The sequence below is a fragment of the Chanodichthys erythropterus genome, chromosome 21 (genome assembly GCF_024489055.1).
Source record: "Chanodichthys erythropterus isolate Z2021 chromosome 21, ASM2448905v1, whole genome shotgun sequence".
In the NCBI taxonomy this organism is placed as follows: domain Eukaryota; kingdom Metazoa; phylum Chordata; class Actinopteri; order Cypriniformes; family Xenocyprididae; genus Chanodichthys; species Chanodichthys erythropterus.
This window is the reverse complement of record NC_090241.1, coordinates 23635653-23656381: the sequence shown is the minus strand read 5'-3', so window position 1 is coordinate 23656381 and position 20729 is coordinate 23635653. Positions and strand designations below refer to the sequence as shown.

Here is a 20729-nt window from a genome sequence, read left to right as displayed (position 1 = left end):
GTTCATAGCCAGGCTGCTTATTATCCTTTTTAACAAGGAACACATAGGAAAGCAGTTTATTACACACTGTTTTCCATGTAAAATACCATGGTACAATAACAATAGGGTGAAACTGAAAACTCTGTGGTCTGAATTTTGTTTCCCAGGTAACTGAAACAAGGACTGGCCCTCTCGGCTGCAGTAACTATGACAACCTTGATTCTGTCAGTTCTGTGCTGGTTCAGAGTCCCGAGAACAAAGTCCATTTGCAAGGTATAACAATTTATTCAAATCGAGTATGCCAAGTTTTGATACTGTAATAGATATATTTTTATGCGAAACACAAAAGGCTCAAAAGCTGGGGAGCTCCTGTCAAATTCTTGCTCTTGACAGGACAAATCATAGTCTAAAATACCTGATTTTGCTCATAACTCCATTTTGACGTACACATTGTGTACAGTGTGCATATATCAGGCAAAATCTTTGGAATTTCAAAAGTACTTGTTAAGAAGTCTTCTGCTCACCAAGGCTGCATTTATTTGATTAAAAAAATACAGTAAAAACAGTAATATTGTGAAATATTTTTATAATTCAAAATAACTGTTTTCTAGTTTAATATATTTTTAAATGTAATTTATTCCTGTAATCGAAGCTGAATTTTCAGTGTAATTACACCAGTCTTCAGTGTCACATGATCCTTCAGAAATCACTACAATATGCTGATTTGCTGCTCAAGAAACATTTCTTATTATTATCAATGTTGAAAACTGTTTTGTAATTTTTTTTTCAGAGTTCTTCGAAGAATAGAAAGTTCAAAAGAACAGTATTTATCTGAAATATAAAACAGTTATTTAAAATTATAAAAAATATTTCACAATATTGCTGTTTTTGTTATATTTTTGATCAAATAAATGCAGCCATGGTGAGCAGAGTAGACTTCTTTAAAAAAAAAAAAAAAAATCTTACCAATCTAAAACTTTTGAACGGTAGTGTATGTATGTGTGCACTTGGTGGTGACCACATGACCCTCTTTATCAAAGCACTTAACTCAGATGACCCAGTATTCTCTTTCTTTTCTCTGTATATGAAGGCTTGCAGGTCATTTTGCCAGATTATCTCAGAGACACTTTCGTCCAAGCAGCTCTTAGTTACATTGCCTGCAATGGAGAGGGAACATTTGTCTGTCGAGACAATGACTGCTGGTGCAAGTGTGACCCCAAGTTCCCAGAGTGCAACTGCCCCTACATGGATATTCAGGCCATGGAGGAAAGCCTTTTGCGAATCTCTGAATCATGGGCTCTTACTTACAAAGAGTTTGAAGATTCAGGTGAGAGATTCAATTCAATCAAGTTTCATTTGAATACTTGTACTTTTTATGTTTTAAAAATGTTTTGCTAACGTTCCAATTATGTTATGAAAGCGGTATTTCTAAATGTACTCTGAATGTTGAAAACGCCCAGTTTTTTTAAACATATTTTTTTCTTGGCTATATGAGCATTAAGGGAACATTACATTTTATGCATGGACTGCACAGTCTTTGACCTAAAGCAATGCATTTTTATTAATTGTAGCATATTATAGCATATTTTGAAATGTTATTATATAATTATAATTATTTATTATAGTATTTTATATACAGTAATTATGTAATTTACTCCTGTTCAATCATTGATTATGTTTAATTAATTTAACAAACTTAACTAATACTTTCAATAAAGTGTAATTTCGTTGTACTTTTTCCACTTTGCTCTATAGGCCAGACTGATGAAACATGAACTTTCAGTAAATCTTGACATTTCCCACACAATGCCCTTCAGAGATTGTGTAGGATTAGAAAAAAGATCCTGCTCAACATATTGCCTTACAGTATGTTGAGCAGGATTAATCACCCATAAAATGCTTTATTGCCCGTCCAGCGTCTTTCATCAAGCATATGAATGAGAGCACTTAGCATAATGTTTAGGTACTGTATTACTGCCTGTCGAGGTCACCCCACAGTGACCATTAATGCTTGAGCAAAATTAAAATGCATGGATTTTTTTTTTTCTTTCACACTGTCATCTTTTTTTCGACTTCCCAAAATATCCCTGAGTTCAATTACTTTCAAAGTTTATGTTATTAGAGCTATCAGGAAGTGCCAGGTATACATACTTTCTCGGGTATCGTAAATGTGTCCTTCTGTTAGGGGCATCAAAGGCATTCAGCGTTCTGCCCCATCAGCTAAAATGAAATGCTCTGAAGGAACCGCTCGAAAAATGTCTCTTCGGTGAAATGATTCCTTCTTATTGTCAAGCAGAGTGAAGTATAAAGGCAGCGCATCCAGGCATTTACCCATTGTTCAGTCAAGTTTACATGACAACACTCCTATATCTGAAAGAACTTACCCTTTCTTCAACAGATGAGTTCAAAACATTTCTGATGAGGCTGCCGCAGAATTTCTTCCTCAACTCCTCAATGATCCAGCATTTGTGGTCGCTGGATGGTGTGTTTCAGCGGCGCTATGAGCAGCTGGAAAGCAGCATGAAAACTCTCTTCAGGCGAGCCCAGCGAGTGGTTTACAAGCTCTTCAGCCTCAGCAAGAGGTGCCAAAAGCAGCCCCACATCAACTTACCGCGCGAAAGGTGAACACAACAGACTCATTATCTCCTCATTGTTGCGATGATAAATACACTGATACTTAATTCCGAAATGGAATAATGTCCCCATTTACTGTATCAAGAGAGGAAACTCTCCACATAGTGTTTATCATCATTATTGCTTGTGTTCTTGAGTGGCCCGCATTTCAGACTCCACGGGCTGCCGAGAGGAATGTTTGTCAGCGTGCTTCAGAGTGAAAAGGAGCACGAGTGTTCCTGTCTCTGGGGAGACAACTTTGTGTTTACCCACAATCAATAAGACTAGAGTTAGTATAGTGGTTCTCAGCTGGTTTTGCTTCAGGGCCTACATTGGAAACTTCTTACCAACATAGTTTAAACAATATGCAAGTGAACTACAAATGTAGTCTAGATAGTATTTTCCTTTACAGTGTGTAGTTTTGTTCTTGGTGTGGAAGTTTAATGGCAGCTGGTCTATGTTGGTCTATATCTGCCTAATTTGTCTTTGGATGGACAGCCTCTGACATCAACAAAAGATATAGGAAGTGTTTTGTCCTCCCTTTTAAAGTATTTACAAGGCTATCCTATTATTGTGCTATCCTATACACAATTATATCCAGCAAACATTGGTCCAATGGCAACATCGTGTCCCTGGCTAAAAATAGTCGTGGTAGGATGGCATAAATCAATAACAATATGTAACACAGAACATTTCCTAAAAATGCATTCAGATACATTTGTACATGTCTACAATTCTCTGGGGTTGCATGTATAATTGTTACTTTGACTTTTAGCTATGTGTAGTTCAATATATAATAATTCATTAATAAGATAACATCAAAAATTCAAATTTGATTTTGAAACTGTTCTTCAACCATGACGGGACGCGTCAGAGGGACGTCTTTCCAATGGTCATTAAACATCCAAATGTTTGCTGGGATATGGTTAATAAAAAATAAAAAAATAAAATACAAAAAAAAAAAATGTTAAAGGGATAGTGCACGTCATGCAGCCATGCAGAGAAGTAAAAACGCCAAGGTCAAACATTTGGTAACACTTTATTTTACAGTGCCGTAGTTACATGTTACTACATGTACATGTACATTACTATAGTAATAACAATAAATTAAGCATAATTACAAGTAACTAACCCTAAACCAAACCCGAACCCTAACTGTAACTCTATAATACGTACATGTAGTTATTTAATAGTACTCAGTACTTATTTGAGTAATTAAAATGTAACGACAGCACTGGAAAATAACCAAAGATATCGTCAAATAATATTTTTCTCGAAACCCTACCAGAACCCCCAGAACAACTGGATTTATGCGTCACATGGGATCATTCTGTGATACATTGGCATTTAAAAAAAAAAAAATGTGTGATGCTCGCCATTATTCACTGCCACTTTATGGAAGGGATTTTTTTTTTAAATCCCTTTTTGTGGTCCATAAAAGAAAGGAGGGCATACTACATTAGGACAGCACCAGGGTGAGTAAATGATGACTTAATTTTCATTTTAGGGTAACACTTTACAATAAGGTTTGTTAATTAAACATTAGTTAATTTATTAATTAACATGAACTAACCATAAACAATACATTTGTTACTGTATTTACTCATCTTCGCTAATGCTAGATAATGAAAATACAGTTGTTCATTGTTTATTCATGTTAGTTCACAGTGCATTAACTAATGTTAACAAGATTTTAATAATGTATTAGTAAATGTTGAAATTAACATGAACAAATATTAATAAATGCTGTATAAGTGCAGTTCATTATTAGTTCATGTTAACTAATGTAGTTAACTAATGAACCTTGTTGTAAAGTGTTACCCATTTTAGTGTGAACTAAATCCCTTACTACTTAAATAATACAATTTTCTGATTTTCAGATTTCACAAATTGCACCTAACAATATAATTTGTGAATAAATCCTGAATGTATTATTTACATGTTTATTACCCAAATTAATTTGAGCAATTATTTTATCATTTTAATGATTAATTTAAAATTATTTTATCATTATTTTATCATTTGTCAAAATGGACTTGTGACCCATTTTTGGGATGCACCAACCTGTGGTTTCGAGCAGTTTGCAAAAATAAAACATGAAACAATAGCAAGATGCTAAGTAACATTTTTGCCATTTTGGCACCTATATTAAAAGGAACAATATATGCCTGTAGTTGTTTTTCTTTGTACCCACCAAAGTTGACATTTTTGTGGAACAGAATTATGTTTGTGCTAGTTTTAATCTTGTCATCTTCTGCTGTACCGGTTTCAGATACACAACAATTTAATCTCAACAATCAGCGTTTAGGCAGACTAACTGATATTTATCTTATCTTTCCTAAAATATAGGCCACAGTCGTATTGGCTGAACTACTTCCAGTCTTTACTCTACTGCTCTGAGAACAACCAACTAGGCTTCTTCTCAGAAGAGCTGCACACCTGCATTTGTGCATATGACCACAGTTCCTGCCAGGTACCTACACCGTGCTCTGTGGGTGAAGGTGCCGCCTGCGCTGCTTGTGCTAGTGACAACCACACTCGCTGCGGCAGTTGCAACATCGGCTACATGTTAATTCAAGGGTCCTGTCGACCAATGGTGGCAGATTCCACAGAAAACTACCTGGGCTTTGAGACTGATCTTCAAGATCTGGAGCTACGCTACCTCCTACAGAGAGCTGATCGACGCTTGGAGGTCCATGCTATCTTCATCAGCAATGATATGCGTCTGAATAGCTGGTTCGATCCTACATGGAGGAAGAGGATGCTGCTTACGCTAAAGAGTAACAAATACAAATCCAACCTAGTCCATATGCTCTTAGGCATTTCCCTGCAAATTTGCCTTACTAAAAACAGCACTCTGGAACCTGCGCTCACTCTCTTCATCAATCCCTTCGGAGGAAGCCACTCAGAGAGCTGGTTGATTCCTGTGAACGAGAACAGTTTTCCTGACTGGAAGTCTGCTAAGCTGGACCTTCCATTAGAGTGCTTTAACTGGACCTTGACTTTGGGCAACAAGTGGAAGACCTTCTTTGAGACGATCCATATTTACCTGAGGAGCCGTATCAAAACTCCAGGAGCCGGGGTCAATGAGAGCATTTACCTGGAGCCCTTGGAAATGGCCGACCCTACTAGAAATCTGGGATATATGAAGATCAACAGCATTCAAGTGTTCGGTTACAGTATGCATTTCGACCCGGAAGCAATCCGGGATTTGATCCTGCAGCTGGACTACCCATACACGCAGGGCTCTCAGGACTCGGCCTTACTCCAGCTGCTGGAGATCCGAGATCGAGTCAACCGACTATCTCCACCGGGCCAGCAACCTCTGGACCTGTTCTCCTGCTTATTACGCCACCGTCTCAAACTAACAGCAAATGAGGTGGTGCGCATTCATGCCTCACTCCAGTCCTTTAATTCCCGTCTCCCCAATTCTCTGGATTATGAGACCACTAAACTCTGTAGCTAACGGCTAAAGCATCATAGCAGACAGCAATAGAACAACTGTAAAAACGCAGAGTAGACTGTTAAAGTCAAAGCTGCAGTGACTTTGAGTATTAAAGACACTTTTGGACACTGACAAGTTTTTTTGTGACTTAACGTTCACTAGTAGATCATCTTGCTCAAAAGAACAGATTCATTTTTATTGTATAGTATACTGAGATCAAAGAGGAGGTTTGAAAAAAATATATAAAGTGTTTGTTTGTAATTTTTATATGTTTTTTTTTTCTTTTGCTTCAGTGACAGTGCACTTTCCTTGGAAAGAATACAGTGATGTCAGTCAATTTTGTAGATAAATTGTTATTAAAACATTATGGTTGTAATTGAGTAACGGTTGCATTATTTATCAGCATATTTTTATTGCTATGTGACAGTTTAGTTTATTGGAAAATGAAACACATTTTATATTTGCAATTGAGTGCACTTAATGAGGAATTAAATACATTGAACATGATATACAACTTTGATATAATAATATTGAAACAGATTTATTAACATAATTATGCTTGTTAGGTTCATGTTCATTATTTTTATTCACATTTCACTTGAAGAGAGTATAGTTTTCTTTTATTTAAGCATTACAGCTTTTTTGTTGTTTTTGTTTTTTTATTCATTATAGAAACAAAGTCCTATACATTAGCAGTACATAGGAGTATGATTTTCACATCTTTTATGCTGATTTTACATGTCCCCTATATTATAGAGGTATATGTGATCAATCTGAACCACACTGACACAGTTATCAAAAAGTTCAATAAAAGACTAGCGCTGTGTCCGAAATCAAATACTCTCCTATATAGTATGCAAAAAACAGTACGGCAAAAGTTGTATGTACATAGTATGCACAGTGAAGCAGTGAAGCGACGCAACTGACGCTGGTAGGTCATGTGACAGCAACAATATGGTGGATGTAGTACGTCTGAAAATCATTCATACTACCCATATTCATACTACATAATACATACATTTTAACGATCATGAAGCAAATTCAAATGTAGTACCTGCTCAGACAGTACGTGATTTCGGATACAGCAAAGGTGTAGGTATATGTTGTCGCTTTTTTGTTTGTTTTTTGCAGTTAAGGTCATTTTTGTAGGCATGGAGGTTGGTTAAAAAATATAAGCCCGTCTGTGAATATAATATTCCTAAATTTTGAATGAAGCCACATACTGTATTTGCAATGTTTGGGGCTGTATGTTTTTATTGATATTCTGGATTTCCCTGAACCTTATTTTCAGTATTTGGAATTCTGGGTTTGTATTCATATCTTTTCATAAAAATATTTGTTTCTTTTGTTTAATTCATATCTTTTCATATCTTTCATAGTTGAAAACTGACTTACATTTACCATACTTTGTTATATCAGTACTTTTCTCAAATCAGTTTATCTGAACCATAAGATATTTATGATTACAAATGAGCCTTATATTGGAATGTAAAAGTGATGCCAAAATGGTGCAAAGATTGTGGAATCCAGTGTGCCTTTGTGAATACACAGCTTTGCTTTACTTATTTTGTGCACCACAGTATATTTAATGTTTTTTTTTTTTTTTTTTGGTGCTGTTCATGCTTGTCAGAAATGGAAATTAATGTTTTGTTTTTTCAGTTCAGCTATTGCTTATTTTTCTTGCATCACAATACATTTAGACAGTGTGAATGCTAATTAGTTAGAATCAACACATGATGACAGATTACTTTAATGCCAACAAAAAAGTGTCAGTCGCCTCTTCATTATCTGTGTTTGCACCTTTTAACTAGAATTAGCACAATAAATAAAATGAGCCTTACCTAACTCTCTTAGCTACATTCTTTAACAAAATCTACGTATTCTTTTGCAGAATAATAAAGAAAACGTTTCAAGACGCACACAAAAAACCCAACAAATATGAATTGCAGACAAAGGAAAATGTTGTATTTGCAATGACCAGAACGGCTTTCAACCAGGATCAGATCACAAAGACAGCATTTCTTTGTGAGGGATTTTAACTTTTAAATTGAGAATCGCCAGTAAAGGGCTGAAGGGCAGATACTTTTCCAGGGGACTTGTTTTCTCATTCAAGGAATATTCTCAATGAGGCTGTTTTACATCTGTAGAAAATCTACCTGAGATTTACACTGTTTGCATAATGTAAAGGTCAAAGGATTGTACACCAAAGGAAATTGCATGTGCCGTTTGAAAAGAAGCTGCGCATAATAAGATCTTAGAGGCACTCTGTAAAATCCAAAAGAGCAAATGCTCAACAGTCGTGCTTCCAGAGAAGCTTCTTAGAGTGAAGAACACTACTTTTATGTCTTCCTTGAGCATCTAACCGCATTGCAGCTACTGCAACATTTTCACATGTGAAACACCCCACGCTGTAGCAATTACTCTGCGAACACAAATGACCAAGGGAGCAGTTACTGCCAGAATGCATACACAAATCACCTGCACGCTGCACTGAGAGCCTGTTAAATGAGAGCTTGACAGTTGTGCTGAAACGAGTTGACACGTTGTTGTAATGACAAATATGACAATAAGAAATGGCAAAACATTACATAGTCAGTCGGTCTTTCTCGCAGCCTGACAAACAATTTATCACGCTGCTGTATTCGTACAGAAAGAGCTGTGGAAAAGAAAAGACTGAGCATTGCATTATATTTACTGTGCAGCTCCTCTGATGAAGATGGAAAACTCTAACACAGACAGAGATTAAAGAAAGAGCATACATCAACTTAGTAGGTTAGCTCTTTATTCACTAAGCACTTTGAGGCAGTGCGCCAACACTTGATCAATAGTGGCCGTGTTGCCTCCTTGATCTCTTCAATGTAAACATTGTTATGTTCTTGTGATTCAGGATGAAGATGCATTGCTAACTTGACACAAACTTTATCTTGGGCCTCACTGTAAGTTTCTAGAGGGCCAGATACTGCAGTGAACAGGAGGCAGGCAAAAGGTAGCTGTCTTCTGCCAATAAATCAATGTGCAGCTTTATTACCTGAAAGAACAAAAGGATCCGCAGGGAGATCAATGCCATCAAGAACCACTGACTCACAAACCAGTGGCATTTTGTTGTCCAGCGCCAGGACCGTATCAACATCAATTTAATACTCACGCTGTCCTTTCCACTTCATGTGGTTTGTATGAGCACAAATCAATCACAATTTAACATCCAATTAGAATTTGCCATTCAATCTCATCATTGTAGTCCCTTTTCTGTCAATGTGGCAGAACTAGATATGCACAGTTGGCACACACTAAACATGAAGTTTAATTAAGGATTGTACCATAATTAAGCAATATCAGGACAGATACCATTGAGAAATCATATTGCTCCTCCAATGAAAACAGTTCCAAAACAAGTCACAGCAGAATCAAGTTAAACTTCTGCGAGCAACAGTAGTGTTGTTTTGTTCCTGGATGTATTAGCATTTGTGAACGAATCGGTTGAGTAAATGATTCAAATGACCCACTCATGTTTAGAATGAATCAGTTGTCATAATCATAATCGAATACAAAATACTGAACAGTGAATAAACAAGAGCCCAAGGACAGAGCGGAGGGAAAAAGTATTATCCTTATAAGCACATAAGGTTAGGGAAATAAATTGTAGAGGTCACTGATCTTAGATACACTGAAGAAATGTGTTGCCTCTGAAAACAGCCATTTTGGGAATTCAGGGCACTCTGCTGGCTGACATAAACAAGTTAAAAAAAATGTACGAGTACTGCTGTGCTAAAAGCTGCATGTGGTCCGTTGGACTTGAGAAAATAAGTGACTTTGACAACATTCCCGCTTTCAACATTAAAATCTAGCTACATACGCAGCACCCCTTTAGGCCCAAATATATAACTATTCCCAACCTGCACAATTGTATCTTTAAACTAACATCCTCACTAGTTTCTCTACAGAAAACTAAAATGTTCCACTCCTGGAGGATTATGTATTCCTACATTATCCCTCTTGATCACAACAAGTGGAAGCATTCCCTTAGGCGAGAGACTACACCTGCTTCAAACTGAACTGTTTGATGAGCTTTGCTGTAATGAAGAGCCGGAGGAATTAGAAAATTTGCATCCAGTTCCCAGAATGCAACAGCATCACAAATGAAGTTAGATGTAAAGAGTAAGGCAGATTACTTATACTTAACATATATTAATGCACTCAACAAGTTGGTTTATGGATTTTTGAATTCTAACTCTGCATTCCAACTTGAGGCAAACATGATTATTGAATCTTTTAAATGATTTGCATTTTCATTCGAGTTCTCTTGGCACTATGGTTATGATTGCCTACTAACCTACTAAAATTAGACAATTTAGGGGTAATTTTGTGCGCAAAAAAGCACAAGAGATTGATGTTATTGAGCTGATCTCTCAGTGAGCCAAACACCTGATTCTGGTACTGAGGAGGCGATAGTGAGACAAGTTCAGCCTGACAGAAACAAATAGGGCCCAATCAGTCCCAGCTCAAAAGAACCAAACTATGCTGCATTTCACATTGCCAGCAAATTGCTTTTGGGTATCCCTTAGCTGGGTTTTAAATGCATCTCTTATTAGATAATCCCCTTATACACCAAATACTCATCTGGGATTTTTTTGTGGTCAGAGCAGGGGCCATTTATGACCTAACAGGACTAAGACACATTCTACAAATGTCTTTTATCAGGGGGCCTGTTTGAGACTTCTGTGTTATTGTGCATGTGCATTAGTGTATGCAAATTCGATTCAATGAAGCACTTGTGTTGAGTTGTGAAAGAATATGGACTTTAAAAGACAAACCCTTTAGCCTCAACAAGCGTGCTGTATTTGTGCATATTTTAATGGTAAGTTGGAACAACAAATGCATAAACACACTATGTTAATGTCTTTATGACTGCAGATATATATCTGCAGAGTCTGTGAGAATACTACAAATGAATAGACAAGTAAATACTATTACAGAACAAAACATTCGTCTTGAATTTCTGTGACTTACACTCACCACAGAAAGAAATTCAAAAGGTCTAAATTGATCATTTATTGTGCTCCAAAATGTAACATCATTTGATGATGACACCACAGGCGCTTTGGCACAAAAATGCATTATTATTTATTTCACTGATATTCAGGCTACAGGCTGAATGACATTTCAAAAAGACATTTGTTCATTTGTTGTTATACTCAACAGGATCCAAGAAGTGCATTGTATTAGATTCAGTTTTTCATGAGCTGCTTCACAGGCATTTAAAATCAAATAAAGGATAATGTTTGGTATAAAGATATAACCCTAGGTTTTAATGCAGTAAATTGAATAAATTGTAAAAGAAAATTATGAACAAAAAAGCTTGAAAGACTTTGTGAAAATGCTTTTATTTTTCTTAAACTATATTGCCAAAAGTATTGGGACACCCCTCCAAATCATTGAATTCAGGTGTTCCAATCACTTGCATGGTGCACCACATGTGTATAAAATCAAGCACCTAGGCATGCAGACTGCTTCTACAAACATTTGTGAAAGAATGGGTCACTCTCAGGAGCTCAGTGAATTCAAGCGTGGTACTGTGATAGGTTGCCACCTGTGCAATAAGTCCATTCATGAAATTTCCTCACTACTAATTATTCCACGGTCAGCTGTTAGTGGTATCATAACAAAGTGGAAGCAATTGGGAACAACAGCAACTCAGCCACAAAGTGGTAGGCCACATAAAATCACAGAGTGGGGTCAGCGCATGCTGAGGCGCACAGAGCGCAGAAGTCGCCAACTTTCTGCAGAGTCAATAGCTACAGACCTCCAAACATCGTGTGGCCTTCAGATTAACTCAATAACAGTGCTTAGCGAGCTTCATGGAATGGGATTCCATAGCCAAGCAGCTGCATCCAAGCCTTACATCACCAAGTGCAATGCAAAGTGTCAGATGCAGTGGTGTAAAGCACGCCTCCACTGGACTCTAGAGCAGTGGAGACGTGTTGTCTGGAGTGACAAATCACACTTCTCTGTCTGGCAATCCGATGGAGGAGTCTGGGTTTGGCGGTTTCCAGGAGAACGGTACTTGCCTGACTGCAATGTATAAAGTGTAATGTTTGGTGGAGGGGGGGGGGGGGGGATTATGGTGTGGGTTGTTTTTCAGGGGTTGGGCTTGGCCCCTTAGTTCCAGTGAAAGGAACTCTTAATGCTTCAGAAAACCAAGACATTTTGGACAATTTCATGCTCCCAACTTTGTGGGAACAGTTTGGGGATGGCCCCTTCCTGTTCCAACATGACTGCGCACCAGTGCACAAAGCAAGGTCCATAAAGACATGGATAAGCGAGTTTGGTGTGGAAGAACTTGCACAGAGTCCTGACCTCAACCCGATAGAACACTTTTGGAATGAATTAGAGCGGAGACTGTGAGCCAGGCCTTCTTGTCCAACATCAGTGCCTGACCTCACAAAATCGTTTCTAGAAGAATGGTCAAAAATGACCATAAACACACTCAATAAACCTTGTGGAAAGCCTTCCCAGAAGAGTTGAGGCTGTTATTGCTGCAAAGGGTGGGCCAACTCCATATTAAACCCTACAGATTAAGAAAGGGATGTCATTAAAGTTCATGTGCACGTAAAGGCAGGCGTCCCAAAACTTTTGGCAAAATAGTGTTATTTCAAAGATGCCACCAATCATGTACAATTATTGCTGACAGCTCAACCATTTTGACTCCATGATGGCTATTTTTTGCATGCAAATTTAAACAGACAATTAAATGAACTGCCTAAACAGGTTTTACAGAGATCACATTTAATCAAGCCTACAGTCTAATATTAGCGTTAGTACTGTCAAAGCTAATGTGTTAACAGATGCAAATAAATGTTCAACACCAAACACTTTTGTTAACGGAATCAATGCATTTATTTCATTTGGCATTATAAACATTTCATTCTGTTGTGTGATTTTTAAAAGCTGACATCTGAACCATGTTCCATGCTGCAAGAGGAGTATGCATTTAGCACTAAAGGGGAAAACAAATTATTTACAGATACTTTATTTATAAATCCAATCAAATTTATGAACTAAAACAAAATGTTTAACAAAAGTCATTTGCATTCACATTAAAAGAAAAAAAAAATGGCCAAACTTTAATTGTTTACAGTTTTTGAACGTTGGAAATACGTTTTCTTAACATGTCTAGTGAAAGCACTGCTTCATGAATCTTCAAAACCTTTCGTATCAGTGGTTCAGAGTACAAATCAAAATTGCCAAGTCATGTGATTTCAGCAAAGGAGGCTACTGTTTCGATTTTTTGATATCAAAATTCTGATGGTTCGCTGTTATTGTCAATGAACTGGTGAACCAAAGAACCAGTGTTTAAAGTATGGTTTTAACTTTTCAAAACAATTAATAATAAAGGAACACACTGTCACAGGTAGCTGTACGAATGAAGAACATGCAGGAATGGACAGGAAAGGAAACTATCTTTAATTCAGGAAAGGAATAATATCTTTAATTTTTAATAATAAAAATACACAGGAACACTCAGGGAAACAGAGTTCAACAACACCTTAACATTGACCATACAGGACAATGAACTGAACAGAACTCAGGGATTAAATAACGGAGATAACTGGAAGAACAGAAACGTGTGGCATTAAATAACTAATTATCTATAACATAATTAGTGGAAAACTGGAACAGGTTGAAAACTAAACCTAAACAGAACATACACGCTACAGTAGTCCCTCCTCCCAGAAGGCGTGTCCTTGCACTGTAACTGTAACTGTAGCTGTGGCGGGCGGGAGGGAGGGGGCTTTGGAGGTTGGCATGGAGCTGGTGATGGACAGGGACCAGGAGGAGTTGGAGAAGACAAACACCATGGTAGACCCAATGGAGGGAGGAGCCAGGGTGGAGATTTGACTGAAGGGCTTGTCAGAACCCGGGGACTGACTGACGTTGATGAAACCAGGGTGCGTGGAGTATCCAGCTGAGCAGAGTGGCAGATGGAACTGGGTGACATCTACAGCCCAGAATCCCAAGGTGGAGCTGCTGACACACAGGATTGAGGCAGAGACGGAGATTCGGCTGACCGGGGCTACTATGGAGCAAGCAAGGATAACCGGGATACTAGAGGAAGGGAGGAGCCTGGTGGAGCGAAGGGGTGGAGGAAGTCCATGGCGGAAGCTGAGCAATGACTGACTGAGGTTGATCCGGAGAGAATGGAGCATCCAAATATCTGAATGGGACCGGCAAAGAAGACGAGGATTCGAGGGTGGGGACTTGAGTGGGAACAGGATCCGCGGACCACAGATCTATTAGGTCCAGGTCCGCTCCTGGCTCTTGGCTGGACAGAGTAGAACATTTATACACTCTAAAAAATGTTGGGTTAAAAACAACCCAAGTTGGGTTGAAAATGGACAAACCCAGCGATTGGGTTGTTTTAACCCAGCGGTTGGGTTAAATGTTTGCCCAACCTGCTGGGTAGTTTTATTTAAACCAACTATTATTTAAAAATTGCTATATGGCTAGCTTAAAATGAAATAGTTGGGAAATTAAAAACCAGATGCAATTAGAGACAACAATAATAGACAAAAGGTGAATGTTTATTAATAAGCTTTAATATTTTATTAATATAAATTTAATAGATTAATAGTTTATTAATATAAATTTATTAATAAGCAATACAGTCATTTTTAAACAATAGTTGAGTTAAATAAAACTACCCAGCAGGTTGGGCAAACATTTAACCCTACCGCTGGGTTAAAACAACCCAATTGCTGGGTTTGTCCATTTTCAACCCAACTTGGGTTGTTTTTAACCCAGCATTTTTTAGAGTGTAGACTCCGGTACTGTGATGATATCTGGCTCTGGTTCCTAGAACAACCTTGGTGGCTGCCTCAGGCTCACAGGCTTGTGAGGAGGAGGCTGGTGTGCCATACTATCCAGCCCAAATACCCCAGCAAATTACGGTGTTTGGGGAGGAGAAGGCGCAGAATTACTCAGAATGATTCATTTAATGCAAAAATAAGCCATTTATTGTTAGCAATATCATGTTCTGTGTATATGGCCGAGTGATTCTGCAATGTTTCCTTAACATGCATTTTAATCAAGAAATATTTAAATGGCTTTAAAACATACTCCTGAAAGGTTTTATTATTAACTACTATTTTCATTATTTTACTTTTCAACTACTATTTTATTTTTCAAAGTAAATCTTACTTTTTGACATACATTACTGGGTTTTCTATGAAAATAATAGTAATAATAACGGGATTGATCATGAATCATGATTCAATGTTTTAATTGATTGACAGCCCTAATAAGAATAGTGTTTGAGTTGCAGCGTATACAAGTCATCATTTACATGTATAAGCCATGCTGTAAAGTGGAGCCACCGGTCTGCTGAATAGTGTTAAAATGTTCCCCTGTGGTGAGTCATCAACAACTCGCACTCTTAACCTGCACGTACATCTTTATTTAGGGAATGTCAATAATAAATCTACAGTACAGACTTGCTGGATGGTGAGGGGGTTCATTCTCCTTACATTATTCTGACATTGATGTTTCCCTTATCTTTCCTATACAAACCAAAAGTCTGAGACCACTAGTGGTATTGCTAAAATGCTGTTGTTTTTGTTATTGTTTTCGATGCATTATCAGAATAACAATTTGAGTAATACGTCCAGTTGAAAAAGTAACATGCATTTTAGAATGTTTTGTCAATCTTTTGCTTTAGTGAAGGCAGTATGAACTCAAGTTTGTATAAACCTGATGATCATGTTTTCCAGCATGATTTGAAAATCTACAGAACATCTTATGCTTCAACAGAAGCAAGAACATCTCACCATCTGTACAAAAGCAGTAAACAAGCTCGTCACAAATGTGCTTATTTGATTAGTGAGCTAAAAATAGTGTAGAATCAAAACATCTTATTCCTAACATTTCTTTGTTTTCAGTGTTTCAAAATCTTAAAACCTCATACAGTTTGATCTTACCAGTCAGCTCACACTGATGATTTAAACAGCATGAGTATCTGTGCATGACATCGATTACATGAGAAAATAGATGAAGATAATTTTTTTGTCTCATGTAGAGAACAAAAACACTTTTTCGACTGTTCAAAACATACCTTCATTTTTGTAAATGGAAGTCAAACAATTAATATGTCTTCATCTATACATTCACAATTATATTACTTTTATCTTCAGACTGTTTCATAAAATGTCAAATTTTAATGGCTTTGTTTTTGTTCTTGCTGTCACAACCCACGTTTCCTGTTGACGTTCTACAGCCTGTGCTGAATATGGAATTTTTTTTTTTTTTTTTTTTTTTTTTTTTTGAAAAAGACAGACTATGATTCAGTTTTTCCTTGAATGCAATGCGCAAACATTCATCATCCGGTTTCTGATTTAACATTCTCTTTGTATGTCTCTGTGTGTGACATATTTAGTCTCTCTTGAGAGCACTGCAATAGCTGCTATGTTCAGTCCAAATGGAGGAGATGGCTTGATAGCCCCTGGTGCAGCACTATGACATCTCAATATGTAGGAGAATAAGGAATAAATTAAAAGGAATAAATTAATGCTGTGCAACCCAGTAATATATGCTGAGTCTGGTGCTAAATTATGCCAATATGAATACTTATTATAGGTGTAGACCATATTTTTCTCTATTTAATAGTCAGCAGGAGCAAATTATTAAAAGAGCCTGTCAAGAGTGTTGAAATTTTGTGTGTTACGTTTGTAGAAGTGACAGTCAGACTCATCTTATTTCAATGGGAAAATGGGGTGATATAAATCTGGACACGAGGACATGAGACAAGCATCCATTATAGCAAGCAGATATAACCGTGATAACAGGACTGGTTAGCATAGCCCTTTTAGTTCTGTAGTAAATACTGTAACCGCAACATCTAGCATCAAACAGTGAAACTTTCTCATTTGATCGACGTTCAAAATTTGCAGTGTATTTTGATGATTTTTTTTTTTTTACTGCTATACTATAACATAATATTATAGTCCAGGAGTTTTCAAACTTTCCTGATGCCAAGGACATTGAAAAATGATGATGACGAATGGAGCCTCTTCCTAAAGGCAGCTATATGTTTTAATGTATAAAGAGCCATTTATAGTGTATGAGGAAAATACTGTGATAAAGTGATATAACAAATTGAATGTATTTATACTGTATATTGTACCACTTTAACTTCAGATAGTTTTCTTTAGGTATTATAGACCTAGGGCCAAACAGATTCTCCCACCCCAAATTCGTGTTATTGGTTGTGGAAAAATTGCCTTTTAGGACCACTCAAACAAACAAGCAATGTTGTGAGCGTGGCAGTGTCAAAAAATTGGAACCTCCATAGACCACCTCATCAGTGCATATTACTCTTTGATAAGAGTAGGGAATTGTGCTCTTAGTCGGTTGCACAAAAAAAACAAAAAAAAAAAAACATGCAGACGCTTTTAAGAGGGTACAAAAGAGAGCTTTCAAAATAATCAAGAGAAATACAGAGGAACACAGCTCCCTTATTTGCAGGTTTGGAAAGAGCAAACCATTGTGACACGGTGCATTTACATGGAGCATTGTAATCAGTTTAAAGTCCAATCCGAATGAAAATGCTCCATATAAACACTCCAATCGGAATAAAAATGCCCAAACAGAATGAAATGTAATCGGTTTGAGAGGGGTGGGATAAACCTTTCTATAAAATGAACAAAATAAAAATTCTGCATGTAAACAAGTTAAAATGATTACTTTGCGTCTACATCTTCAAGTCAAGAGGCCAGGGGTTGTCCGAATGCACAATTGCGGTGGTAAAATTAAACTGGAGTAAAACAAAACATTTATTAAATACACTGAATGAACTCAGTTTATCTTTACTATGGACCTTCATCCACACACTTCTGCTTTTCGGAGGAGGGAGGGGTAGTATTGAGATGCTCAGAGATGCACAGCAACCAAAAAGGTTAGCTTCCTGTGCCTTTCTTTCTTTTACTTATACCTTTCAGCAGTAATATGCTACAAATTCACGTTGTTGTTTGATTAAGAGCAACACTTTACATAAAAATAGCGCGCATAAGAAATAATGGAACTCCATGTTGACAGGAATACAAGGCGGCAAACAGGACAAGAGCTAATATGCGCATGTCATAAAGTAATTCTGATTGAAAGCGCTGGCACATGTAAACACCATATCAGATAAGATAATGTCTCATGTAAAATGTACACTGAATCTTTCAATCGGGATGATTTTAATCGGAATGACAAAAAAGTGTACATGTACACGTGGCTACTGATAACACCAGTGATGTTCCAGATTGATCATCCACTTCACAGACTCCCACTAACCAAAAGTGAAGGAAACAAACAACCTGACAAAAGGACAAGGACAAATGGCTTCTTCAACCCCACTATTTAAGCAGTTTGTTCAAAATGAACAAAACTTTTAATAATGAGTAAATACATCATCAATCTTTATTCCAAAACCTGTTTTTGTCTTACCCTGATTCACTATGGTAAGCCTATTATTAGTGTTTATATTTTAGACCATATGGAATGGTTTTCATGAGAAATTGCATATACATATGCCTTGTGAAAGCATTCATACCCCTTTATTTTTTCACATTTTGTTATGTTAAACTACTTTAAATTATTTTTTCACATCAGTCTACACTCTAAACACCAAAATGACAAAGCAAAAAACAACAACAACAACAACACACAAAAAAACAGATGTGTGACAGTTTATTAAAAAGGAAAAACTGAAATAAGTACAATGTATAAGTATTTGTACCCTTAAGTCAGTACTTGAAGAACCTTCACAGCCTCAAGTCTTTCTGGGTATGATGCGGCATTTTGCGATTTTCTGCCATTCTTTTCCTCAGATCCTCTCAAGCTTTGTCAGGTTGGATGGGGACTGTTGGTGGAAAGACATTTTCAGGTTTCTCCAGACATGTTCAATTGGGTTCAATATGGCCTCTGACTGGCCACTTAAAGACAGACTTGTCCAGTGTTGTCCATAAGTCACACTTGCATTGTCTTAGCCATGTGCTTGGTGGTCATTGTCCCTGTCCAAGGTTCTGAATGCTCCGGACTAGGTTTTCATAAAGGCTGTCTAAATTTTGCTGCATTGAGCTTTCCTTATACCCTGAAAAAGTCCCCTAATCCCTGCCGCTGAAAAACAATGACACAGCATGATGCTCCTATGACCACACTTTACTGTTGGGATGGTATTGTGCAAATGATGAGCAGTCTGAGAGAGTCCTTTAGTTTTTTTTTTTTGTTTTTTTTTTGCAAATTCCAAGTGGGTTTTTATGTGTCTTCACCGAGGAGACACTTGAGTCTGGCCACACTGCCATTAAGCCCAGATAAGTGGAGTGTTGCAGTGATGTTTGTCCTTCTGTAAGTTTCTTCCATCTCCATTATGATCATGGAGCTCAACTACAGTGATGATCGTCTTTTTGGTCACCTTTCTAACAAGGCCTTTCTCTATCAATTGCTCAGTTTGGCCAGAAGGCCAGCTCCAGGAAGACTCCTGGTTGATCCAAACCTCTTCCATTAAGGATTATGGAGGCTACATGCTTCTGTGAACCTTCAATGCAGAAGATTTTTTTTATTGACACAATCCTGTCTCTGAGCTCTACAAGCAGTTCTTTTGACCTCATGGATTGGTTTTTGCTTTGATATCCATTTTCAGCTGTTAAGCCTTTTATTGAGAGGTGTCTAGTGTCAAAATCATACCCTAATTTGCCACAGGTCATTTCCACTCGAAGTGTAGTAATATCTACACCTCTTAATTAGCTTCAGCACCCACAGCATTTCAGAAGATGATGACCATCATCCTGAATGGCTTGTCAGGGGCTGAAAATTACCTGGACAACAATTTTATCAATGGACATGACATGTCTATGCATTACAAAGCACTTTAGTCTGTCTTACAACAACTAGAAGCTGCTGGCTTGCAGCTCAATAAAGACAAGTGTCGCTTCCAACAAACCAGCCTGTTGTTTTTTAGGTCATACTGTTTTAGCAGAGGGTATTCTTCCTGATGAATCACGTGTACAAGCAATTCAAAATGCCCCTGCTGATTATCTGTCATGTTTGCCCATACCTGCTTCTCATACAGATAATGCTGTTGCTCCAGCTCTTGTTGATGATGTTGATGAGGAGTTTGTTTCCAATGGTTGGCCTCCTTCACCCAATGGACTGGACATTGAGTTGTTGCTGTACTATAAACTACAACTAGAACTGGCTGTTATGGACAACTTTGTCTTCCGAGGATCACGTCTGATTCCATCTGCTGCTCTTATATCTCTTGGTCTCCATAGCAAACAAAGGACATCAGGGAGAGGCAAGAACCAAACCACGCCTTTGTGATCTTTATTGGTGGCCAGGGATAGATACTCAGGTCCGTGATGCTGTCTTTTCCTGCCGAGTGCTCAATGACAAAATTGTCAAATCACACCCTGTTCCTCTCCAGCCTTAGCTACTTCCAGATGGACCATGGCAGAAAGTGACTGTGGATATACAGTAGGGATGTGCATCTCCATAACTGAGGCCGATGCGATACGCATCTCGATGCATAGCCAACGATGTGATACATTAAAGATACATATAGGCAGCTACCGATGCGATGCGATACGATTCACTGCTATTATGATGCGGTGCGATGCGATTTCGATTCGATTCAACACGATGTGATTCAGTGTAAAAT

The 20729-nt window shown here is 37.6% G+C and overlaps 1 protein-coding gene across 2 annotated transcripts in view; it reads left to right on the top strand.

Annotated features, from left to right (window-relative positions):
- brinp3a.2 (bone morphogenetic protein/retinoic acid inducible neural-specific 3a, tandem duplicate 2) overlaps nucleotides 1-7791 on the top strand; it is a 37688-nt gene extending 29897 nt beyond the window's left edge. For both annotated transcript variants that reach the window (XM_067373315.1, XM_067373316.1), the window contains 4 exons: nucleotides 147-252; nucleotides 1070-1306; nucleotides 2378-2600; nucleotides 4942-7791. In XM_067373315.1, coding sequence (XP_067229416.1) covers nucleotides 147-252; nucleotides 1070-1306; nucleotides 2378-2600; nucleotides 4942-6058 — 1683 coding nt within the window. In that variant the 3' untranslated portion in view covers nucleotides 6059-7791. The remainder of the gene's footprint in view (nucleotides 1-146; nucleotides 253-1069; nucleotides 1307-2377; nucleotides 2601-4941) is intronic.
- The last annotated feature ends 12938 nt before the right edge of the window (nucleotides 7792-20729 follow it).